Source organism: Nesoenas mayeri (genome assembly GCF_963082525.1).
Source record: "Nesoenas mayeri genome assembly, chromosome: 2".
Classification (NCBI taxonomy): Eukaryota; Metazoa; Chordata; class Aves; order Columbiformes; family Columbidae; genus Nesoenas; species Nesoenas mayeri.
Genome location: NC_137543.1, coordinates 128,298,375 through 128,325,277, shown reverse-complemented (window position 1 = coordinate 128,325,277; position 26,903 = coordinate 128,298,375). Strand labels below are relative to the sequence as shown.

Sequence of the window (26,903 nt, the reverse complement as noted above, 5' to 3'; positions counted from 1 at the left end):
CAGCTCTCCACTTAGAAACGCGTGCCTATACACTTAATCTTCAACCTGAATCCCAGGAAAAATTCACTACTGATCAACTGGAGGCTAGTAGGTCCAAAGAAGAAAAAAGTCCATCTCAAGCTGTGTTTCTGCATCAAACAAATCTTCCCTTTTTCCATAAAGTTTTTATTTTAAATTTTAATAGATCACCATATATCATAAAATCACTATACAGTATTCTCTTACTATTCAAGACTCACCTAAGTTTGTAGCCATAATGTAAGTTATTTTATATGCAAACAGTTCAGTGTTTCATAAAAAAAAAATATTTATTTATTGCATCTAATGAAAAAAAAATTGATGGTTCTTAGAAAAAAAAAAGAAATCACTGTCTGGCTAATTGCCAAACAGTCCCTTCCTCTGGCTTGTTTTGTCAAGAGCTATGAAAAAACCCTGGAGTTCGTTGTGATCTAGACAACCAAAGATGATGAGTCTGTACGGGATCAGTATGCGCAGTGTTTGATTAAACCCACATACTTCTCAAATGAGCTACAAGGATAAAAAAAAAAAGGTGGTTCGTGATTGTGTCCATTTCCACAGGACAGCTCACAAGGTTTCCTCCTCACGTAAAAACTGGAAAACGGCTGAGAAGTCTTTCAGGGCGTAGCCTTTTGCACACATCATCCTGTAGATCTGATGTGCCTGGGATCCCAAAGGAACTGGTGTCTTTGTGTTGGTGGCAGAAATCTGGGCCAAGCCAAGATCCTGTGGGGAGGGAGAGGCAGGAGGAAGAACAGGGCAGAGAAAAGAAAAAGCAAAGAAGTCAGGGGAGAAACAGCAGGAATATAAACAACCATGTACATATTATAGGTTATTTGGCTTCCATTGTGAAGAGAACTCTGCTGCCAACAAACACAATACTCCAGCCTTAAAATTTCAATCCTGGCAGAAGGAAGCCTTGTTTAGTTTTTCATTTTTAAAACAGTAATTGTTATTCAACAGAAAATCTCTAAACTTTTCAAGGCATGCAGCGTGCTTCTGGACAGGAGGAATTTTAACATTCCAAATCACTATATAACCTAGTAGCAAGACTCAAGACTGTTCTTCCTCACTTTGTTATGTCACCTCCAAAAATAAAATTCCCCTGGCTGTTCACTTAAGCATTTCACATAGGTTCTAATGGCATCGTTTTCTTGTTTGAGCAAGAGGATATCTTCCTTTCCAAAAACAGGTTAAAAATCAAGCAGGAGAGATTTGAATAATAACAAAATTGAAGCCACTTAGTCTACATACATTTACTGTACTGTGGCCAGTTAATAGCAAAATGAGAGGCACAGGCTACTCTGTGAATATGAATTGTTTGCAGCCTAACTGGAAGGATGTATGAAAGAATTTCTTAGGGGACTGTCCTGGGTCTGCTACAACTCAAAGTTCTCTTTAACAACTGAAGATAAAGGGATACAGAGAATAATTCTACCACATTTTTAAACACTGAATATGGGGGCAGGGAAAAAGGAGGGGAGGTTACAAGAGGATTAATTTGAAACCTGTCCTCCAAGAGTCCTTGGTCAGCTACAGCTACAGCTGAAATGAATAGGACACAACTCAAAGGCAAGTACCAGTTACTATGACTAGCCATAGTTAGCTAGAAATAGTGAGCTGCATGCATGCTGGACAGAAATGACAAGCGAGGTTGGAGGATGTCTTGAATTCTAAGCTGAGTCAGACATGAAACCAATCAAAGGAAAAGCTGGTAAGGGCCTGGATATATAAAGAGATCTCTTGTTTAAGTACGAAAGTGATGCTTGCACTCAAGGCTGCCTTTATAAGGTCTTGCTAGAGAAATCAGTTTTCCAGTTCACATTGCAAGAAAGTTGCAAAAGAACTTCTCAAATGTTACTAGGAAGTGCCTGGATTTTCTGTCCATCTAGAACTATGACAGTTCATAGAATTTGTAGCGTTTTTTAAATTTTGTTCTGTGTGTTTTGGTTTTTTTTGATAACAAATCTTTGATACAGAAGAACTGAGAGACTATAGCACTCCTGAGAGCACCTTTGGCTTCTCAGGGATGACTTACAAGACAGGTCTTTACTTCCTGTGTGTCTGGCTTTGAATTAGCACAAGGAAATTCAAGATCTTACTCTACTCTCTAAATGTCACTTCTATCTGTAAATCGGCTCTATAAAGGTCACTCTGATACAAATCAGAATTATAGTTACTCTTCCTATTACCCTTGAATGACTTCAAGATCTACGAAAATGGGAAAAACATACATATCAGATGTCACAGGATCCAAAATATTCTTCATGTACATCACAGCAGATCATTCCTCTTTGTCTAGCAATTCTGTTGAAAGCCTGATGACCTGATAAATCTAGGAACAGTTACTTTAACCCGACTTACAATAATAAGATATTCCATGGCATATTCCCAGCCTCTTCTAAATCCTCTTTGTGAAACGTATCGACATATTAGCCAATTTATTCAACAAAGCTTAAATCATGTCATGGAATAGCAGAATGGCAAAATCATTTAACTCCAAACTACTGAAGGTGTTTGGTTTTGGTAGCGGTGATTGTGATCTATTTCTCTCTGAAGGAGCACTCACAGAAAATTCTGAACAGACTGCTAGCACAAATACAATTTCATAAAGCAGGTGTCTTCATTTTAATAATGCAACTCCGGCTCCAAGATGTCTGAAACATCAGACAACATCTCAATAATTAAATGGACAAGGACCCCTGACTCCTCTGACTCCAAAGTGAAGGAAGGAAGGTGTTTGGTTTTCTTTTTTATTTTTTAAAATTTCATTCTATAAACTAAAGCTTTGAAAGAAAAAAACCCACCAAAATCTAAGTAAAGCTGTGGAAAAATCAGTCTGCAGGGGTTTGGGTTGAAACCTTTCTACCTTCTGTATTCCAAACAGCCTCGGGCAGAAAGAGGAGCACATAAGCAGTTTGCTTAGCAAGGAAGCAGATGCTAGAGGGCATGTCCAGTAGCACAGTTTAAGGTATCTGGAAGAGATTGTGTCCAAAATCTTAGAGGCTTATGTCACTATTCACATCTAATTAGGTCACTTATATTTCCCTGAATTGCCCTCTTGAGCTTACGCTCCTAAGTTCTAGAGCAGTCATGCAAGAGGCACCTAAATGGCTTGCTGAACACTTGCCATACACACAAGGACTCCTGGATTAAGGCAGAATTGAAGAAGACAGTGCATATAATCTCATTGAGTGGCTCAGCAGTGATAGTAGCTATAAAGAGGCTGAAGGCTAAGGAAAAGCCCCCTACACGACCCATTAATTCAGAGCAACAGTAAGAGGTTGGGTTCCCCTCTGTTCATGCACACATATTTCCCTGTAATCATAAATAATTTTTCACTGAGAAGAATGTTTGCTGGAAGCCCAGAGAGAAGCGACTGTACACACTTTACATGGAGTCTTATGTACCTTAGCCATCAGTGCTGTTCCAAAGCCACCTTGATAATTATTAGCAGATGGTACTCCTTCCATCACTCCAGGAACAGGGTTGTATGTGTCGCTTGACCAACAACGACCTGAGCTTATATTTAGGATTTTGGCCAACACCTTTGGGTCAAGGCCTAATCTGTCAAAGGTCAAGGAAGAGAAGTGTTAATGTCAAAATGCACAAGACATGGGTGACTTGTTTTATATCTTAGGACCCGACCGTCATTTCTCTCCCTTTATTATAAGTCATGAAAAATGACAGAGTATTGATATTGGGGGTAGGGACGCTGTATCTTAAATTAAAGAGCATCAATCCACCATTTAAGCAGTAGGTTTTCAGAGCCTTTTTCCCTTTGCACTAAATAAACTCCCTTCACCCAGCGATTTTGGAAGTGCAAGCAAAATAAAGGTCCTCAGAGAAGAGCAGTTCCCTCATATTTCAATTACTAAAACGCATTGTCTGTTCTGCTGCCTTCTAGGTCACATACTTGTTCTTCGTATCAAAACTATATTCTTTAAAGCTGAACAAGGCAAAAAATTCTCAAGCGTGACAGTGTGAAGGTACTTGTGCAATGTGTTCATACATGCACACTAGTGCATTTTTGATGTAAGCAAGATAATGCAAATGATCCTGCTCTAATAAGTGAACAAACACACTACAATTCTCAAAAAATATTACTATGGTATATAACTGCACATTCTTTGCTTTTCTATTATTAAATCTTCATTATATACTCTTGCTTATGAGGCAAGCCTGCCTCTCACTGTGACATATGTTATCTATTCTCAAACATACATTACGGTTCTGGGTCAACTGTTGATAAGGTTACTGATCCTGATAAAACAAAGCTTGTCCAAGTAGAAACGTCATTTGTTCTATCACAGAGCTCATGGCATAAACTGCTGCTCAATGTGGACCCTGAAAGCACTTCAATACTAGATTCACATTTACGCTGCTACCAAGTTGCAAGCTAATTTTGCATGAATTGCATTCATGCCAACAACGAGCAGCAGCAGTTTATCTGGCTCTGTACGAATATTCAGTTACGGTCATGAAAAAGAAACAAGCAAGGGAATTATCTCCAATAATAATCCAAGATCAGAAAAGGATATTTTAAAAGGGATATATCACAACATACTTTGCCACCGACAAGCAAACAGGTTAAAAATAAAACACCTTTTCCACACAGTTCCAGCTGAGCTTTAACCTTTACAGAAGTCAAACATTAGCTCTTATACCACAGACTTCCTACAGATCTCCATAGCCATGGGGATCCTAACACTGATTCCAGGCCCTGCAGTGCTCAAGGTTTTAATGTGTAGATAAGTAAAGCTCATTACCAATGGAATAGTTGCTAAAATTTATGTCTGTTTATTCCAGTGGGCATTTTGGATTTTAAAAACTACATTAAAGACAGCGGGCCCTACAGCATGATTTCTGTTCCCACAACAGCATGTATCTCCTGCAGTTCTGCCCTCCTGATGCAGAGCGAGATCACTTGCTGTACTGCAGAGGTAGCTTTTTAGTATTGCTGCTCTGCGGTCTTATTTATAACTTGCTGCAGCAGCCCCTGGAGTTCAATGGAAAGTCCCCAGCTGGCCTGGATGGGATCGAGTTTTAATTCTCCTCCCTGTTTTTTTCCAACCCTCTGACTCAATTGAATGCTTTCAACTGCCATTTATTAAAAAAAAAAGAAAACAAGAAAAAAAAAGAAAAAGTATTTTCCAGCACCAATATGTTTTCACAGTTTTTTAATTCTACTTTTATCTTGTATAGTGCATCAAATCCTTAATGAAGAATCATTCTGAATAAATGCTTTTATTGTTGTCATGTAAAAAAACGCATTGGGAGCAGACAATGCCTGAGCTTTCAAATACACAGAAGCTGCTTTTTTGGCCAAAGCAAAACTCTTGGCTTGTTTGTTTCCTTGTCATTGTTACATCCAGATCAGTATATCTAGCAGTGTAGTGCCTGCTTGTGCTGTGTGTAGCTGCATGCAGAGGCCCGTAATTACAGCAGCGAGTAAACTGCAAGACAGAGAGCTTATTATTTCAAAATGCATATAACCCTCCCAAAGAATGCTCTTCTCAGTGTTCCAATGACCCTTCTGTGAAAATATACTTTAAAAGATACAAGTGTATTATACAGATGTAGAAAATATTGTCTGCACTAGATCTGGCACATTTTTGCTCTAGGAAAAGAAAAAGGACGATAGTGTCAGTTTAAATCCCCACTTCTTCAAACTTCGTTGCCCTTAAACACCATGCAGATTCTCTTCAGGAGACCTGAACCTATTTTTTTTTCTCCTTTGCAGCAAGTGTATCATTAATAAGAGCAAGTTAGAAGTGCTTTGCATTTCATCTTTCTGAGGATCCATCCACTGGTGCATATATAACTGACAGTTAAAATTAGACATATATTAAAATCAGTTACTGAGGAAGTCCTCTGTCTTCCACTGTGCCCAAAGCTTGTAATGGTCTGAAACCAGCTACAATATACAGTAATTGTCATTCAGTGAGAGTCTATCCTAGAAAGTCACGCTTCAGTGGAGAAGACTGAGTTTCCATTTGAAATCAACAAATTAATCCAAGACAGGTATCTGAAAGGGCAAGTTTAATAGGAAGCAGCTACTGGGCTCTCAACCATGATAAAATGTTATTGCTGTTTCCCTGTAAATTGGCTGGGAACATATGATACTCTCTGCATAAGAGCTCCATCGCTGTTCAAGAGATATACTGCTCAAGCTACCAAAATGATGACAGTCTGCCAGTCCCCGTAACAACTTGCCATGGGATGTGGTGAGAGCTTGTGCATGTGCATGTGAATTTACAATTACCAAAATGTTCCTCTCCCTTATAAGCAGAAAATAAGTTAATGTATTAACTGTACTTATAATAGAGCAAAAACAATTCCACCCCTCAAATCAATGCTTCTTCAATAACACTCCTAATGAACTGAACAGCAGAAACTCAGCAATGGACACACAAACAAAAAAAATGGTTAAAACACAATCCCTTCCAGCCACTGCTCAAAAATCAGGTTTTGCTGAGCTTTGATAAAACAACATACTGAAATTTTTGTACACTCCTCCAAGAGTTCAGTCTGGAGCAGAGAAAAATTGAAATGGCATCTCACAAAAAAAAGATACATCCTGGTCTCATTTTAAGGTACAACAACTGAAGTAGCGAACTCTTGAGAATTTCCCATCTCAAGGTGCTTTGGATAAATACCATATGAAGTTGCTCATGTTTAAGCAGAACCTTAGGACCCTTCTAACAGAGCTAAAAATGACTTTGCCATTGGCATTTTAAACTAGATAGGTGTTTTCATAAGACTTAGCTATAGCCCCATGAAGGCAGCAGAGCCACGGTGCTCTTGGAGGAATTATTTTTCAAGGCAATCTTTCTAAGATTTGCAGTGGGGACGTACCCAGGGTTAATCGTCCCTCAGGCTGCAGCACACGCTCCTCCCTCTGCTGACTCCTCTTTCTGTTCGTGTCTTCCATGCACAGCCCAGGCATCTTCACCGAAACCACAGACTAAAACTACGCTTAGACTTGGCATCAGAGGGCAAAGTTCTCTTACCGTCTTTTCACTTCGTAAATCTAAAAAAGCAAACAGGCACAAACCCCTATACAGTAAAACTGCCTGGGAAAGAACTGTATTTGCAGCTTTTGGCATAAATCTGGGTGCTGCCACAGTCCCTCCTTGTAGAGACGACTTTCTCTGCTGTTGAAAGTACAAAATTGATTTTGCACTGAGGTTATTGTCATTGAGCTCTTATTGCTCTCCTGGTCCCTTATATCCCAACCACATTAAGCAACCTTGTCCTGTCTTGTGTCACCACATAAGCCTTTCCCTGAGTCCGTGCTGGTAGTTTCTGAAGGGACCGCAAACTGCCTGATAGGCAGCAACTTCCATCTGACCTAAACACAAACCAGGCACCAGCAATACTTCATTCCCAAGCTTTATTTTGCTAGTATTAGACATCGTTCCACCGGACCTCAAGGGCCAGTAAAAGAAAGTTACTGACATTGAAATGATCAGTAAAAAGAAAAAGATAAATAGTTTATGGCTATGGACAGTATCAATTAATGTTTATATTTCTTATTTGTGAAGTTTACATGTACTTTGTGTATTAGTTAGACACAATAAGTCACTACAGTGTTTTGCAATATGTATATTATCCATAAAACTGCATAGCAAAATCTACTCAAGATTTTCCTACTGCACAATCATGCTAAGAAAAAAAAAAAAAGAAAATTCAAATAAAAACATGAATTTGTTCCTACAAAGTTTCCCACACTTTCTAACTTTTAGTAGCAACATTCATAAAGCATCAGGAAATTAATTGAAAAAAACCAAACCAAAACAAGCATTTCATTGGTCAGAACTCGGGATGATTTTTTTTTTAATGAGTTATGTAATCTAAACCAAATCACTTTCAGTGAAAATGGACATCTTCATTAGTAAATGAAGATGATTAGTAAATGAAGATGTTAAAGTAAAGTAGAAAAGCAAGTGGAATACAAATGCAGAAGTTACATAGCAATATTGCCAATTTTTCTGGGTGTTTATTGTGGAATTTTTGCTCATTAATGCCAGTTTTCCTTCCTCCTCACCCCATTCTATTTGCTACTTATGTTGAAGCTTGGAAAAATTCTATCATTTCAAATATAAAATAAATAAAACAATAGCAGATGTACTTTAAAAATCTGAAATGAATAAAACAGTAACTCACAGCTTCAGAAAATGAAAATTTGGGCCATATGCTTTATGAAAACATTAGAGAAGAAGCAGATTATTTACAGAATTAATATCATACCATTTTGAAGACTAAGCTCAGCGTATATACTAGTTTCCGGAAGATGCTGTAATACAGCTTTCTAGTTACATCTAGTTCAGTCAGAGATACTTTGAATAATTAATTATCCAAAGTCCTTAAAACTCAAGATTTAGATGATGTAGCAGATACACACGGTGTATGACATGAAGATATTTTATATTCTATCTAAAAGTTAAGAACATGTCTAAGCTCCACAATTCCCATTATGAATTTTGTAGATTTCCAGTGTCCTTTGCCATTATCAGGTCAGAGTCAGACTTTCTTTACTAGATATGCGTTAAACTAATAAATCAAGTTCAGCTTCCTACACTCTCCAGACTAGGCAGCCATACTATGCTTTGAGTCTTAGACTAGAAAAAACCCTAATAAATTTATTAATATAGCAAAACCTCTAATAATTAGAATTACAAAGGTTAACTTGTACATTAGAAATTTGTACACACCAAAAGTGGAAAGCCCTTTTTCTAGTTATAAGCAGAAATAATCTTCTCCAGGATTTAAAATTAAAATTAAAATAAATGCAAGGGGTCTAAATTACTTCATAAGGCTTTAAATTACAGCCTCTATCTTAAACCTCATGCAGTTTGGGACTAAATGAGATTCTGCTCTTTGTATAATTCAGGTTACAATCAGCAGGTTTCTTCTACAGTAAGTACAGTTCCTTCTTGATTACCATGACAGTAGGGGAGGAAGGTTTGTATACTGCTGCCTTTACACTGGATTTTTGTCTACAAATGCTTAATAGAAATTCAGCTAGAATTTAAATTGGAAAAGGATAAAATGAAAAGAGAAAATGCTAAACACTTTCAAGCCACAGTGGCTGCAGACATCAACTCATTCTGTCTTCCAAACCTCTTGATTTTATTTTATATTCAATTCTAACTCTAATCACTCTTACAAATGTAGATAAAAATATAATGAAAAATCAGTTGCATACACTTTAATAAGCGAACCATGACTTCAACCAGAACCTGATGAAAGCTTTACACTACATTGGATAACAATAGTTGTATACAATACTACTGTTTTTATTATGGCTTGATGCAGACATGCTTCAGTATCTAGCAGACTCTCAATTTTAAAATGTAAATGGTACAGGATATTGATAAACCAATTAGCACTGATGCAAAGCAAATTCCTCTTTTATCTCAATTACAACATGACAACTTAATAGGTCAAGATAGTCTAACATCTGAGACAAGGGCAATTCAATAAAACAACTGCATCTTGATATGGTAATTAAGAGGAAATGTGAATCCATTACCTTGCCTCGAGTGCGCACATGTAGGCATCCTTTTTTATTTATTTATTTGATGCCCTCTTGCTGTTTTTATAGTGTATCAAATCCACATAAGCACATGGACTAAAGCCCAGCTGATAACTGAGCATCTACAATATCTGTAGTTTTAGCAGGTGAATTTTAAGCATGCAACTGTGCACATAAATAATTCACGAAGAGCCCTTAAAAGATACACAACTGCAAGATAATCTCTTCAAACATAGGACTTCTCTGCGCGTAGACTTGCAAACAATTTTGATCTTACTAAGAAAATTTCTGAAGGTTCAAATACTGTGATATTGAACTGGTACTTGCATGCACTTTATTGGAAAACGAAACAAAATCTCAAAGAGCACAGCAAAATAAATAGGTTAGAATTGGAAAGGAAAAATAATTTTGTTTGAATATGCTGCCACTTACAAGTCAGATGCATCACCTGCTAGAAAAGAAATAGTATTCTTAGCATTGACAAGAGTGTAGAGGAGCATACTCCAGCTTTTTGACAAAACAGGAGTTTGGCATTTAGACCAACAGCAGTGATAAAATCAGTCAGGAAGGCAGATGTTTTCTTATGGTTTGATCTTAATTTGATATATACATTATACTAGAAGTTTTACTTTAAAATATATTTTGGAACAACTTAACAAAGTAAGCAAAGCCAACAGGAGCCATATGGGAGTATAACACTCTGAATACACTGTACATTAGCTTAGAATACAAATAAAAAGTTACCTCTATATTACCTCTGCATGTTTATAATGCAAGACAAACATTACTGTACATTACACTACAGCAGAACAAATAAACGCTAAACTTCAGATGCAGAATGCAACCATCTACAAAACCAATACAAGGGAATAATCCTGTTCTGAAGGGCTCTACTTTAGTTAAATAATCCCTGTAGCATGTCAATGGCTTCACAAGTGAATTGCTGGCACGAGTTTATCTATGCCACCTAATTACCATTGTCTCAGCCAAAGTCAAATGTAAAACATGAAAACTGTTAATGCAGAAAAAATGCTTAAATTCAATGCAAAAATCAAACAAACCTGATTCCAAGATTCATAGTCTCAGCAGTTCCAATCATACTGATGGCCAGGAGCATGTTGTTGCAGATCTTTGCAGCCTGAAAGTAAGTTAAACTGTCAATTAGTTTCTGCATTTTCATAGAGCTAATATGGAGGAATCTTCTTTAACTAGGTCCAGGACAATGTTCCGACAGCTCTCTTCTAAAGGTAGGTTCCTTCAGAGATCAGGAAATACTTTTTACCTTAGTATAGTATCTCAGTTAGTATACACGGCATGTAAGGGCTCTTTGTCCTTCAGAACATTTAGTAAATCTAAATTTAGAAGAAACAAAATTAAAATCTGTGTTCTCTACGAAGCATAATCTCAACAAGCCAATGTGGACAAGCACCAGGTCAGACGTTTTGACACTAAACTATACAACATGCTAGAGAGTTATTTTATAAACACATGGTTAAAGACAAGTAAACAAGCAAACAAGTATGAAGATATATTGTAATGCATTGAGTTCTGGAATAAAAGAGTAGGTACCATTAAAGAAAAACAAAGCAACAAAAAGAAAAGACTGAGATAACTAGTAATCTCTCAGGAAGCATTACCTGGCCAGTTCCGACCTCTCCACAGTAGACTATGTTAGAACCCATGCATGTCAGCAACTCTTTGGCAGCATCAAATTCTTGTTCCACTCCACCAACCATGAAAGTAAGGTTTGCAGCTCGAGCAGCTCCAACACCTGAATCAAGACAACGCTGGATTTAAAATCACTATTTTAAAAAAAGCTTCAGAACTTTATCTTATCAGAAAGGGTCTGATGACGTAAAATTCTTGTGCTTAATGATGGACCTCTCTAAGCCTATGTAAAAATAAATCTATAGTCCCAGTACTTACCGGATCAGAGATCTTAATTCTCAAACATTTGATGAAGATAAAATCACTTTCTCTTTCAGGTGTACTGGCAGATAAACAATTCACAAGACTTAAAGAAAACTGACAATATCACTCTTTATAGTTTCATATAATTTCAACAATCAACCTTTCCTGCATCTTTGCACCACACAAAATTCACTGTATCTGAATTACTAAATAAAGTATGTTTTGTCAAACTACTTTTCGCATATGACTATTAACTAACTACTGCTCAAAGTTAACTCTGCTTTTATCAGTTTTTCCAAACCTCACCTAATTTTTATGAGTTTCCTGATTTTCGTGTAACTGAACATCTAAAAGACATAAACATATAAAACCAAGCATTCTAAATCTCAAGTTTATTATATTTCTAATCTGAAGCAAAATTCTAGTTAATTTGAGAAACTTTGTGTTAGTTTCCTACACATAAACTGAACACATATACAACAACATAAAGAACTATGTAAAAAACAATGTCAAATGATATATACACACACACACAAATACACTATTCCCTGTTTTATATCTATAACAACCTACTTTCAAATTAAATGTGCTCAACTTGGTACAGCGTTCGGAAAAACAGAAAGCCCATGTGAAACAGTTTGTTCTTCCTCCACGTGGTGCACCATTCTGTTTCTACAGTAAGTTAGGCTGCTCTCCAGCCATGCTTCATAGTTCTTTGCCACCAATTAGCTACCATAATAAACATTAATAAATGTTTTTATTGAAATAGTTTCTAGAGAGTAACTGGAACTGTCTTCACTGAGCTAGATGTTCTATAGCCACAAATGAAAATGCATTCTTATAAAGCTTTTCAGCTGAAGATACAGTGCTTTTAAAAACAAACCAAAATGATCAATCTACCCTCAAATAACAAAAAAGTTATTCAGTTTGAAGTATATCACACTCAAACACGTCATTTCTTCTTTCCTTGTTCCCCACTAATAAAGGAAATGCGGCAATAAATAACAATAGAAAGAAAAAAAAAGAAGACCAATCCTGGCAACCAAGTGTACAAAAAGTTCTGATAAGGGGGGCAACCATAGGAGGCTAATCAGAGCTTCTCTCAACTTAAATCCTTAAGCCCATATAAGTGCTGTGTCACAGGTCAGTATCAGTCTTCCTTTCCAACATCAAGGACAGCTACACTGCAGCTCCCCACACTGAAGAATTTGAAGAATTTTTGTTTGCTTTCTCATAAAAACTTCAGTGGATGCACTGTCTCTGTGTGACTATGTCTAAAAATGCCCCTTTCTGTATCTGTCAAGTATTTATTTCCCCCATCTTGGCACCCAAGATGCACCATCTTTAGAAGTCACTGAAGTATTTCAGACTTGATACATTAAGGTCTCAAACAAAAATAGTTAATACCTACCAATTATGTGAATATAGGCAACAGAGGAGAGAGGCTCTCACTGATTAAGTGGCTGATAAACCTATACTACAGCTAGAACCACAGGGTTGTTGGGGTTAGAAGGGACCCCTCAAGATCATGTAGTTTGACCTCCCTGCTCAAGGAGGGTCAGCTGGAGCAGGTTGCCCAGGATGGTGTCCAGTTGGCTTTTGAATATCTTCAAGAATGGAAACTCCAGAGCCTTTCTAGGTAATCTCTTCCAGTGCTTGGCTACCTCACAGTAAAAAAGTGTTTTCTCGTGTTACAGATGGAATTTTATGCATTTTAATCTGTGCCCACTGCCTCCTGTCCTGTTACTGGCACTACTGAGAAGAGTCTGGCTCCCTCTTCTTCATCCTCTCCCATTAGGCTTTTGTACACATTGATAAGATCTCTCCTGAGACTTCTCTTTGTGCTAAACAGTCTCAGCTCTCTCAGTCTCTCCCCATATGAAAGATGCTCCAGTCCCCTCGTCATCACTGTAGCTCTTAGCTGGACTCACTACAGTAAACCCGTATCCTTGTGCTGGTGACCCCAGAACTGGAGCATCCAGGAGAACTCAGATCCACAGCTTCAAAAAAATCAGTCTATATACAATGCTGCTGCTCCTAGAGCAACACTGTTGAGGAACCAAAGTAGCTACAGTGGTAAAGATCTTCCTGTTCAGGTTTTGAGAGACACCCTGTTTGCAGCCAGTCCTTAATCCCACTTGAACAACTCCTCCCTGGGCAACTCACAAGAACTGGGCTAAAAGTAAAGCATAGATTTAGAGCTAACACAAAACAGTCATTGTCATCTTGTTGGCTACGGGTTTGCTATGTACATGACCACAAAGATTGCTACATTAATAAACACAATGATTTTCATTCCATTCCTCTAGCTATTTTTATTCAAACCACATAATGGCCTTTACCACTAATCCTGTGATCTGACCTGCAGCAAATTAAGTAGACAATTTAAGTCAAAGCTTACAAACAAAATCCAGTACTATCCATCATAGGTCAATAGCCTTGTATCTAGATTACAGACTGCTAAATAGCTTCAGAGAGTCATTTATTAGAGCAAAATTAATGCTGACAATAGTTTTCAGCTGGTTAATCTTCTGACAGCTGCACTCTCTCACTTGTTCAAACACTTACATTTCAAGTAGAAAAAATAAATTAGTTAAGTAGAAAAAAAAAGAGCAATTTATTGTATAATGCAGAAAGCTTGGAAAATTCTCTTTTTAAAAACAAAAAACCTGTTTAGTCCATGGCAAATTTTATCATCCAGGGTCTTTGCCAACTATCAGCTATTTTATCAGAATTAAACAAGCAATGTAGCAAGTCTATAACACTGGCAATTTAAAAAAAAAAAAGGCATGGAGCCTAGGAGCACAAGAACTGTAACTTCAGCTAAAAATAAAAATAAAAAATCATTAGACAAGAATTCACAGCTTTATTTCACAATCACAGATTCCATATCAACAACACAGGCTGGTAAAGTATTATCGGCTTCTAACACCACTAAAGAGAGCAGGGGAGAAAGCCGAGCAGCTAATGTAATTTTAAAAAGCTAATGATTATTTTTTATCTTTTGATTTTTTAAAGACCTCTTAACACCTAAAATAATGGCTTATGTACCACCGCTGATCAGTGTCAAAAGTCCGTCAGAATCTATTACTTCTTTCTAAAATACAAAAAGCTTCTTCTCATCCTGAGGGAATAGTCTTCTGAGAAACTGCATTTGTGACTGGCATGTGTACGATTTCTTCCTCTGCAAAGCAAGGCTGCTGGAGCCCGTGGCTGCAGTCCTACGCTCAGCTTCTCTACGATGATCCATCCCCCAACAGCTGTGTGCAGAATCCTTAAAGGAGGTCACACCAGCAACCCCCGCAGAGTAGCTCAGCACCAACTCAGTAGGTCATTATGCCATCAGAGTTTTTCCCAGAGATATAAACTGATGGGACCGGGTTAGCAAATAAATAGGCTAAGTGATCTAGCTAGTGAGGGGGCATGCAAAAAATGAATCCAGGAAAAGCATGGTGCGAACTTATAGAGTAGCACTGCAGTATGGCATACCCACTTGGAGATGGGTTTCCCACTTGGGTACTAGAAGGTTTTAGACTAAGATCTGAAAAATTAATTTATTTTATCAGAAGATGTACATCAAGAACTGCTCTTCAAAGCATCATGTCATATCTGGCTGAGCTACCTGTGGGGCAAAGATTAGTTAAATCCACATGATTCTCACTTTGATTTCCAATGAATTGCTCAGTGAAACTGTTGCAGAGCATCAAAATTTCAAAATTTTAGATGGAAATGTGAATGGAGGCTTAGGACCTCTCATATGACAAGAGCAACTGGTTGCAGCCATCCTGGGACAGTATGGAGACAACCTCAAGTTTCAGCCTCCAGGCCTGGCAGCCTAGTTCAGTAGCCACCCTGTCCTTCCATATTCACTTTCCACAGCTTATTACAACAGCATCTAATGTCTTTGAAAAAGTCTTGTAATTTGCCACTGATGCTTCCAGTTAAAAAAAAGAAAAAGAAGAAAAAAATCTTACCTCTATAGCTACATCAATAAAAGCAGTGTGGTTTCAACCAGTTTGCTTATTAAGAAGACAATTTGCTAGATAAAATATGTTAACGTAAAGATGCTACGTGAAAGTATCTACTTTTGGTTTCAATTTTATTACATGGCCATAAGAAGCAAGAGTGCAGATGAGTTAAAAAGAAGTCATATTATAAGGTTACGCATTAGAGCACCATCAGTGGTTATCATCACCAATGGTGATGCTGGAAACAGTCACACTGCTGAAAACGCAGAGCACCCCAAGCAAATCCCTGTGCCAAAATATTTAAATCACTGTTGCGTTGCAACTGTAGATAAAAAACCAATTGTTTCTGACAAAGGTGAGAAGAAAAACTGAAACAACGTGAATACAGCTGCTTCAGAGACTCCAAAGGACAAGCTAGAGATGAGGGCTATAACATCAAGATGCTTAGGCAAAAAACCCCATCTATTTTGTCATTTTTCTATTCAACATGTAGTCCACTGTGCAATTTTAACAACTAATCTAAACTGGATGAAAAAATAAGCAAGAAAAACAGTGCTAGAGTTTTAATCCTCTCCTGTTTTACAATATTGCACCCTGAAGCATAAGCATTGAGGCTTTGCATGCAACGCTTTGGGAAGTGCAAGGGAACACCGGCCCTCTACTCCGATATTTTTGCACAAACGCAGTTGAAGTGACTGTAGTTGCCTCCAACAAGCAGTTTCTTCTCATTGTTGCTCTCTTTCAGATAGGCTGAACTTGAGAGCCTGAATCTGTGTATCTTGTGTGTGTGTGTGTTTTCAAGGACTAAGCTGTTTTCTTTAAGTACCTGCCAGCTCACACAAAATACTTTTGCAACTCACAAGAAGTTAAACCAAGGAAAGATTAACTGAAAAGGTTATTATTGTTTTGCTACACATATAAATCCAAAGCAAATAAAAAGGCATGTATAGGCAAAATCAGCTACAAAGCCCTACTGGAAATAAAAGCAGAATATTTAAAATCATACTATAAATTTAAAATAACCACAGGAAGACTAGTTATTTCTAAAAATATAAATAGGGTATCATTTTTTCTACTTGCTTCATAGGCAACGTCTGCCATCCTCAATCTATTTCCAGGGAACAAGTAAATGGGACAGTCTCAGAAAAAAACCCTCACAACACACCACCACTCAAAGGGCTTGTGTTTCTCCCTATTATAAAAATCAGCATCAAAGCTAGACCTATGAAGCTATTCTGCTGCTGTATAACTAAAACACAGTAAATCACTTAATTTGCTCAAAAGAACTTAAATGTTTTAACCAGTCTGCCATCAGAGGAGATAAAGAAGAGGGCCGATGGGACCGGGCTGCAATGTGAGCCGTCTTTAAAATGCAATTGTTCTAATCATTTTCTACAGATGCAGCCTCACAAGGGGCTGCTGTCACAGGGACCATTTACGACTTGTTATGGTGTCTCTATTGTTTACCAGCGACACTCGCTAAAAAGGCGACAGCTGGGATGGAAAGCTGCTCCTCAACGAACAATATAATCCCGTGAAAGTAATCAACAAATTTAAGGGTGTTAATTAACTTTACACTTTATCATGTTCAATTAGTTGTCCTTTCTCGAAAAGATTGCCGTGCACAATCGGTTTAGAGCGTGCCATGTTTGATTTGTAAGTGATCACTGCTTCTGTTGCAAAGTCCATGTCAGATGTTCTCTTGGGTTTTGGTGACACAGATGAATGGCTCCGCACATGTTAGGGGGTGATCTGGTTTAACATAAACCAGCATAACATAACCCCTTGTTAACGTATCGCTGGCCTTTCCAGAGCAAGGACAGAAACGCTCGCGGACGCACACATACATGCAGAAAACCCCTGCAGCAGCGCCACAGACAACGAGTCAAAGTTTCTTTTTTGCTGAAACGCAAAGACACACAAAAAAGGGCAATTTTTCATCATTATATCTCAAAGCAAGACTTGTCTTTTAGGGGCACGCTTGGGATCATTTCTTCCCAGCAAGATCCCTAGTTCTGCCACATTATGCACTATGCAGAAGCGCCTTCGTACATTTTACATCACGCAAGCCGCCTTTCTTAATGGCAGCTGAGCAAGCGCAGGGTAGATGCACTAAGTTCTTGTGTATATCAAATTCTGTGGTGACTTCTAAATGCCTACACTGTGTTTATAATAGCAAGGATTCTAGAAGAAATTTGAATTAATCTGTTACTAAAATTTGCTGGTTTCTGTTTAAAGCGCCCGTTCCTGCTTGTTAAAGGGACAAGGCAAAGCTTGTGATGAAGCGACAACGTACTTGGAAGTGCACCTTAATGAAAGTCATTGCTGTTTCGCTCTTCTGATAAATAGAGCTTTGCATCACCATACCTCATAAACTAGTGATGTTTGAACAAAAATGGAAACAGAGGTTCAGGTCAGTGCTTTGAAGATTTATACAACGAGCACTCAGTATTACTCCAGACAAAAGCATCCTTAAGGAAGTAGAAGCATCTCTTTTACAGAATAATCCAATTATGCAATTTGTTAAATTATGGCTGTGCAAAGAAAAAAGCCTAGTGGATTTTTATTCTGCAGCAATAGGCAAATTAAATACACATTATCATCATTATTTAAGCAGTTACACTGTACATAAAAGCAAACTGCAAAAATACCCGCCCACAAAACAAAACAAAATAAAAATGTAAAGAAAGCCCAATGGAAAAGTTGTTAACTCTGAAAGCTAATAATGGACTAGGTTAAATATTTAAGAGGAAATTATAGACTATATCAGAAATAGCTGAAACCACAAAACAAAGCAGTAGAAAACATTAGTTTTCTGCTAGGAAGAAGATCTGCAGGGAGAAGGCGAGCGGTCGATAGATCCTTAAATTGGACGCAATAGCTGTTCTTCTATCCCAAGTTGGCAGCTGCTACATTTGCAGACCTGGTTCATTATTTACCCATAATGACCATCAAGCTCCAGTCAAAGTCAGATCACAACAACTGTCAGCAGCTCTTTTAATTAGCCTTGTTTGAATTCAGATAAATATCACAATGGCTCAGCTTCTGCTGAAAAAGCAACAGCAGACTGCAAGGAATAAGCAGCTCTGACTTCCTAATAAACAGTATTGGGAAAAAGTCTGGAGAACAAAACTTTATTTTATTTTAATTGAGGAAGCGATGGTGATGTGCACATTATTATTTTTCCTTCACGCGACATTCATATCACAAACTACAATTCCTGTTTATGGGCAAATTTGTGCATCTCAAATGCCAACCTGAAGTGTTACTCCTCAATCTAAAAGATAAACTTTAAGAGATGGTTTACAGGTACTAATTAAATCTCTAACCTCTGTGAAATCGTACGTTTTGAGAAACTGAATCAGAATTAAGGAATGCACATATTAACAGGATTATCCTCTCTCCTAATTTATCTCCTTCTGTTTGTTTATCCTCAGGGAACATAATCTTCTGTTGCATCAAGCCACTCTCATTCTCCCTGTGTCAGCAGCAGAATAATAATTCCCTCCTCCTCCTCCACCCCCGCCTCCCCCAAGCACAGGCAAGAATGAAGACGAGTTGTTCAGACTGTGTGCATCAGCATTAATGCTCCACACAGCTATTTTCCTAGCAGTAGCAGAGACTGAAAGAAAGATGCAAGAGGGCTGTGCAATATGCTACCTGTTCTGGATAGCCCAGCATGAGAGGGAGTAATTAAACAGATTTTTTTTTTCCTCCTAGAATAACATGAAAGCAGAAAATGCAGCTAGAGAATGCTTTAATAGCCTTTATTTAGCACTTCCCTTGCTGTCACGGTTGGGTCCCTATTTTGGTAGGTGCTGTCCGAAGACAAAAGACAGCATCAAACTCTCCAGTCCCGTATGGCAATCTGAGAAGTGTTGCTGAACATGCGATGATCCTCGGGGACCTCAAGAAGAACATGCTTAGGGATTTACAGCAATCATGAGGAGATGTATATAAACAATAGTTACATGCATGTGTTACAGCAGCAGAGGATATCTCTTTTGGGCACAGAAAAAATTGTGTAAACATCATCAGATACTGAAGGTAGAAGGTACTGTAGAGGGAAGGATAAAGAACCAATTAGACAAACTAGGCAAAATGGTAATGAGAAGCTTTATGATTTTAACATAAGCACTGAGTGGAATTCTATAGGGATTAGTACTTGAACTTGGCCATGGATGCCAGAATAAAAAATCTTCAATTTAATTTAGATGTATAATAGAAGGATCCCAAAAACCATAAAAGAATATGCCCCTTTCAATAAATCATGTAATAACTAGTAGAAGCTGTTGTTAAAGCAGTTTAATATGAAGGGAATGCATGAGGAAAATTTTACAAGACGGTATTAAGAAGCATCCGATGCCTTCAAAAAGATTAGCCAAAGAAAATAAGTTGCAAAAGGCAAATACACACAGACGACACTTGAACTGTTTCAACAGAAGAAGCTGAAAGACCTGATGAGATCGTTCTGTCTGCGGCAGTTTTTTTTAAAGCATTACATTTAGTTCTAGTCATTGTAATGTCAAAGAGAAATATCAAAGCACCTGAAAAGTTACCAAGCAAAAAGGTTAACAGCATTGCAATAAGAAAAGAAATAAAATACGACTGATTAAATTATTTCCTTATTTTAATACTTAAAATATTGTACCAAAACCATTTTAAAACAGTAGTTCACACCAGTCATCTCACCCCTCACTACAAGAAAGATACTGAAGTGCTGGAAAGAGTTCAGAGAAGGGCAACAAAGCTGGTGAGGGGCCTGGAGCACAAGTCTGATGAGGAGCGGCTGAGGAAACTGGGGCTGTTCAGTCTGGAGAGAAGGAGGCTGAGGGGAGACCTTATCGCTGTCTACAACTACCTGAAAGGAGGTTGTAGCATGGAGGGTGTTGGTCTCTTCTTCCGAGTAGCAAGTGATAGGACAAGGGGAAATGGCTTCAAGTTGCGCAAGGGGAGATTGAGATTGGATATTAGGAAAAATTGTTTTCATGGAAAGAGTTGTCAGGCTTTGGAACAGGCTGCCCAAGTAAGTGAATCATCATCCCTGGAGGTGTTTAAAAGATGTGTAGATGTGTGCCTAGGAACATGGTTCAGTTGTAGACTTGACAGTGGTTAATGGTTGGACTTGATGATGTTAAATGTCCTGATCCATTCCATTCCATTCCATTCCATTCCATTCCATTCCATTCCATTCCATTCCCTCCCTTTAATCCACACTTCACCCTAAACAACAGAAAAATACCTTAGGTTTTCTTGCTGGAGTACCAGATTTAGCTACTCCTTTATCCATCCCTAATATTTAGGTACATGGTCTAAATCTCATTTGGGGCTGCAGACCTAACACAAAAGTATTAAAACTTAACAACAAAGATTGCAATATTTACAGCCTTGGACAGCAAAACTAACTGCACAGAGCTTAGCACAGTTCAGAAGAAGTACGTCAGTTTTTATCTGAACATTAGTATGAAGGCTGGACAGCCAGTGAAGAATGGGAGCAGTATATCCCATCTATTCAAGATGGCAAGTTTTCAAAGCAGACTTCATGTCCGTCCAAATGTGAAAGCACATGGCACTAAGCTATCTAGGTAACAATAGCTAGGTTCTGAGTAAGCACTACATCCAATACAAGAGAAACATCAAATACAAGAGAAACCAAGAAAATAACCCATCGCCTCCTTGTCCAGCACTACCATTTGAATTTCTAGTCTTTTAGGAGAAGTCCAAAAATGAAACATGAACATGAACACAGCTTTTCAACTACATGGACCAGTGTTAACCCTCACACAACTAAAATTCAGCAGACAGGCTCTCGCACAATTACCATCTTGTCCAGAGAAAGCTTCAAGTCCTAGAAATAAAACTTAATCTCAATCACATAGTGCAAAAACAAGAATAGCTTTTGTCTAGTGTTAGAAAGGTGACAGAGTTGCATATTTAACACCCACTGAGGCCATCACCCTCCTACTTTCTTCAGAAGCTTCCACTCTGTGCAGAAGAACAGCAACCAGCAAATAGACTGTTATGGGACTATAGGAGAAAAAGCTCAAGGGGATGAACATTCATAACATCTCCTTTGAAAAATAAAAGGTAAAATCCCAGAAGAACTATTCTGTCTACCCTAACTAGAATCTACACCATATCAAAATGAACAACAACATCAAAACCGCCAAAAGCCTAACATTTGTGCAGGATAGCAAAAGCCACAAATAGAACCCACAGTCCATCTTGGCATCACAGCTTTTCGTCTCATCTGTTTTCACTGAGCAACATACATGCAAATTCATAATCAACAAAACCGGATGTGTGGCCAAACTTGCTGAGTCCTCTAAATGACAACAGCCATATGCTACCATGTTTGTAGATTTTGCTAGTTGGACTCAAATATCTCTATCTGGAAAGCATGAAATACTTGCCCATTCTACCTTACCTCCACAGCAAAATGTAAGTACGTTTACACAGCACTGTGGAATGGATACACAATAACTGAAATCCTGTAGTATAACAGAAAAACAAGAACATTTGAAGGAAAAATAAACTAGGAATTTTTAATATTATTGTTTACATATTTCTCCAGTATTAGTACAAAAGTAACAAGATACTAATCCCCTTTTACAAAAACAAAATACTTGAAACACTTTAGTCCCTTAGGATATCCTTTACCATGATACCCTCATATAGGCCCCCAAAAGTAACAAAACCCTGCAGCCATGTTGTTGGTTTTTTTTCTGAATAAAGAAGGCATTAAGCACATTGCTGAAAATATATATAAATAATCACATTGAGGTTTGCATTTAAACTGCGTTGCTCAACAGGTACGGGTTCAAGTGCTCTTACAAAATTTGAGAATAAAATAGCAATGCAATAGCCAGAAAGAAGTGTCAGGCAGGTAATTTTAAAAGAAATGCATCTCCAGTATTTTCTGCTTGATAGTTGCCCAGCTGCAAGTTTTAATTTTATCTATTTCAGGTACAGTGTGTGACGGGACAACTGATACAGCTTTACCAACTGATATTGGAAAGAAATTCTTAAAATTAGGACTGAAGACTTTGTTGAACATTTTTGAATGAACTTTTGAACCTTGTCCCTTAAAATGCCATCAGCGGTATGAGGACCAAGAATTTTTTGTATAATCTGAACCACCATCACAATGGATTGCTGCAGATATATCTGTCCTTTTCAGATCTGCTACAGCATCAAATCTTGCCTCCAGACACAGTCTATCCTTCAGCTTCTCCTTCAAAAGATATGCTTATTTTCAATCACGCCTTACTCTACATCCATAAAATAACAAAGCATTTTTGGCAGTTTCAGCATATTCACAGTTAATTCTTGAAGCTTTTCTTTGGCACTGAAAAGGCAAAGCAGTATAATAATGCAACATGACAACAACTGCTAGAAAAGCAGCTGAAATTGGAAAGATATAGAGCTTCCACTTAAGGAATCTCTTCATTATAAGGCCTTTCCCAGTTTTGTTTTCCTGTTTAGGGATCCTCCTCACGTAATTCTATTATTATGCCTCTGCAAAACAGATAGCACATCTCTTTCAGAGAACCAGATTTAGCATTGCCCTCCAGCCTAAAATGCAATGTACTTTTCAGTGTTCTCAAACGTACTTGATGCCACTTATCCAATGAGTTCAAACCCTTGTAATTTTATTAAAAGTCATACTTCTTTATGTATGAACTAATTCTAAGTTTAGTACGGAAATATTTTTAAGACGAGATACTATTTTTATTATTACTTTTATTGTTTTAGGATGAGAAAATATGCAATCATATGGTTTAAATTTACAAATCTTTACATGCTCCAAATGCTGCACTTTCATGAAATAGAACACATTTTCACATTTGACTGTACTGAACGACAACTTAAGGAGACCCAATATAAAATAATTTGTTTACCTCTTTTTTCCCCAGTAACTGTAACTATTCCAACACTACATTTTTTTTTTTTTTTGCGCAAAACCAAATTAATAGTTTTGCACAAAACGAAATTAGCCTTTTTTCTTTAATATAAAGGTATCTAAAGTCAATACTTGCCCTGGTCTTTCATTTTTTTAAAAAAAATGAAAGAAAAAAAAAAAGAAATAAAAAAGAATGCATTTTGCCTATGAACAGAATCAAGAGGGTAAGAAAGTTAATTATTTCTCATAATCAGTAATTATGATTAGATAAGAGAGTCTTGGTAATGAACTGCTCTAGTGATGGAGGACCTCCATCCTAAGAAATATAATAGTACATTAACATAACTGTGTATGCAAAGTACATAGAACCACTGCCACAGTTAACTTGTCATTGAATGATTAAATATGAATTCATAATTAGAAAAATCCACAGTGTAATTTATTGGCCTTCCTGACAGTTCTGGTTCATTAGAAGTTGATTACCAAACAGTGACCTCTAGTGGCCCAGAGTTTCTTCATGTTACCGTGTTTTTCTTGGCAGTTTTTAGTTGCTATTTAAACTAACAACAACAACAAAAAAGGCAAATCGAAGAATTTAAAATGTTTCCCATCATAATTTTTTCTAAACTTCTCCTAGAGTATATAGTGTGCTAATTGCTTCAGAAAAAACGTTTCTCTTTGTGTAGCCATTTATATAAAAGTATAAAAATGTCCATATATATGAAAAAGCCCCAACTTCTCACATTTAAAGTTAACACTGAGATTAACACAGTTCTCATGCTAATTAATATTATGATTAAACTTAATGTATTACAGAAAAATATATATAATATACTTTAAAAAAATCACTTCTCCAGTGTCATTTACCTTGAGAAGCTCATACTTAAGTAAGCCCACATCACATCTTAAAGTGCTCAAGCGTTGCTTTTGAACAATAGTCACTTTTGCACTAAACCAAATTATACTGGCTCAGACGGAGGAGACAGAAGACAGCGAGGGAGAAAACTCCACAATTCTCTGCTCCAGGTAAGACGAAAAACATTATTAATTGCTAAACACATGCCTTGCAATACTTTTAACTTGAATTTCATTTTTAAAGAATGCAACTTAAATTTAAGTAAGATTTGCGCTTAACTTGCAAAATCTTTTAAGCATTAGAGAGTGGATTTTCCCCTCACTCAACATCATTAATCCACTTGTCTATTTTTCTATTTTCCAGTTTTCTGTTTTAAAATTTTCCATTCTGATAGATATGCCTTTTCTTGCACTTGAGCAGTAGCAATTTTTTTTTAGAAGCATAAATGTTTTTAACAGGAAGTAGCACATCTGAAACTAATATAGAAGCCTCTGAAACACAGTATTAAATAAAAATCCATACTTGGTGAATGCAAGCAATTTAGATTTCAGTTGTTCCCATTATGCATCTTGTTCTTTTTCCAACAGCAACATTTTAGAAATGATGTGCATGTATTTTTCTTCGCCTTTGTCTAATACGGAATTGGCTACAAAAATCAGGCCCCTCTATCAGAGAGAAGCCAGAAAATAAACTGCATGGTCCTGTGTCATGAATAAATAGATTCTTCAGGTAGCACTATTCCAGTCTCCCAAATGGGGAGGAGCCCACCGTCCTTGTATGCTGGAAATAGCTTTAACAATTGCTACAAACAGAGAAATGGATAACAAATGGATAGAGACCCCCATTCCTGATTTTCCTCTGTGTGTGTGTGCAGATGCGTGCATGCACACACCGAGGATTCGAGCTGTTTGTGGCGATAATTTAATATAGTGACTGGATAATGAGCTGTGCTCCCCGCAGCAAGTGAATCACCATTTAATGCTATTATCAACAGTTCACGACCCACTGGCATGAAATGTCAACCTGATTAATCTGAACACTACTGACCTCAGAGAGGAAAAGCTACCTTATTGTGAGAATTTAATATAAAATAAAACCATACACAGAATATAAATACTTGATCAAGCAAAGCCATTAACAGAAAATCTACTTTATTTTGCTATATTGTTTCTTTTAAACTTGCTAAGGCACATTTTTTTTTAAATAAGTACTTTTGTCTAGTCAAGCAGGAAGCAATCCATTAGGACCTATTATTTTGATTTACAGTGAAACATTTCAAAATGGCTGTCCAAATACAAACCCCAGGTTGATACAAAGAAGAAAAAAATTAGGACATGCTAGTGTAAGACTTGCTAGTGTCAATTCCTACCAGGAAAGGATCAGAAATTGTTCTTGCTTTTCTAAGGTCAACGAGGCAATAAAAATACTGATCTGCAAATAGGAAAGTTTGAGTGACGCTGCATAGCTCATGCAAGAAAGCTACTTTAGCTTAATAAGACCAATATACTTTAAGAAGATTAGAAACTTGTGCTGGTTATATTAATGAGTATAACGGGAAAAATTCCACGTTATTACATTTACAGTGAAGGTGTTTCCTTATGTAACTCCGTATCATGATACAGCCCGACTCAACACAATTTTTAGGTATTTATCTATTTTCTGTGGAGAATAAACCACGAAAACAAGGAAAAACCCCACCTTTTACCAGTCACAATGATGTTGGTACAATTTTGCTTATCTTCTACACATCTCCCTTTAATTAAACCTGGCCAGAAGACTTATAAAAAAAATGCAGCCAGCTTTTCAGGATTCTGTACATCATGGTATATAAATAACCCAGATCGAAGCTGGTAGGACTACATGGCATTTATCTGTCAAATTATACTAACTGACACAAGCATAGCACAGAATATGGTTTACACAGTACTGCAAAATGGGTGAAAACTGCTGCAGTTATTTTTAAAATGAAAACTGCAATGGTTTTACCCCTCACTTTGTATTACCGTCACCTGGTACTGAAAGGGTTAAGGGACTCTCAGGACAAGAGACTGGAAAACAACTGAGTGAAATCCCCAGAACTGCCCACATATGAACGGAATGACTGTGGGTGAGAGGAGAATGATAACTCCAAGTGGTGACTTATAACAACTGGCAGTCAAGGAAGGAAGAACATGTCAAACTGACTTGGACAAAACACGAACCCTGATGCCCGAAACTCCCAGTTAACAGCTCTGCTGGAAATGTAAAGAAGGAATGAAGGGATTCTGGACACTTATGCAGGAAAGTAATTCATGCTGCCAGCACAGCCATATGTTTAGGCTCTGCTTTTCCATTCAGAAACCAAATAGTTCCCCTATGCCAGCTGACTAGTAAATGTTAGTTTCCTTTGCAAAGGCTGTCCCGTGTAGCTGAAAATACAGGCAGCTGCAGTGTGCCCATATGGGTAACAGCATCTGACAGCAGTTTAAAACCTCTTCTGCACCCCTTCTCTGAGCCCCCAGAGGAAAAGAGGGGTTTGCCATACAGTAGCATAGCCATGGAACACTCATTCCTGGAAACATCAGGCCTTGTAAGAGAAGCGTTAACACAGAGAGGCTGTATTTAGGTCTCCATCAAGCACAAACTGTACACCTGTCTGCTAGGATGTCCAAAAGCCTTTCTGCTATCTGTAACTGAAGGCCACCTTCATGATCATGGCGCCCCTCT

At 37.5% G+C, this 26,903-nt stretch overlaps 1 protein-coding gene across 1 annotated transcript in view; it reads right to left on the bottom strand.

The window, feature by feature from the left end:
• Nucleotides 1-212: 212 nt before the first annotated feature.
• HIBADH (3-hydroxyisobutyrate dehydrogenase) overlaps nucleotides 213-26,903 on the bottom strand; it is a gene marked incomplete at its 5' end in the record, with an annotated part of 81,702 nt that continues 55,011 nt past the window's right edge. The window contains 4 exons of the mRNA XM_080340592.1: nucleotides 213-744; nucleotides 3,429-3,585; nucleotides 10,621-10,697; nucleotides 11,197-11,330. Of these exons, the coding sequence (XP_080196718.1) occupies nucleotides 586-744; nucleotides 3,429-3,585; nucleotides 10,621-10,697; nucleotides 11,197-11,330 (527 nt within the window). The 3' untranslated portion in view covers nucleotides 213-585. The remainder of the gene's footprint in view (nucleotides 745-3,428; nucleotides 3,586-10,620; nucleotides 10,698-11,196; nucleotides 11,331-26,903) is intronic.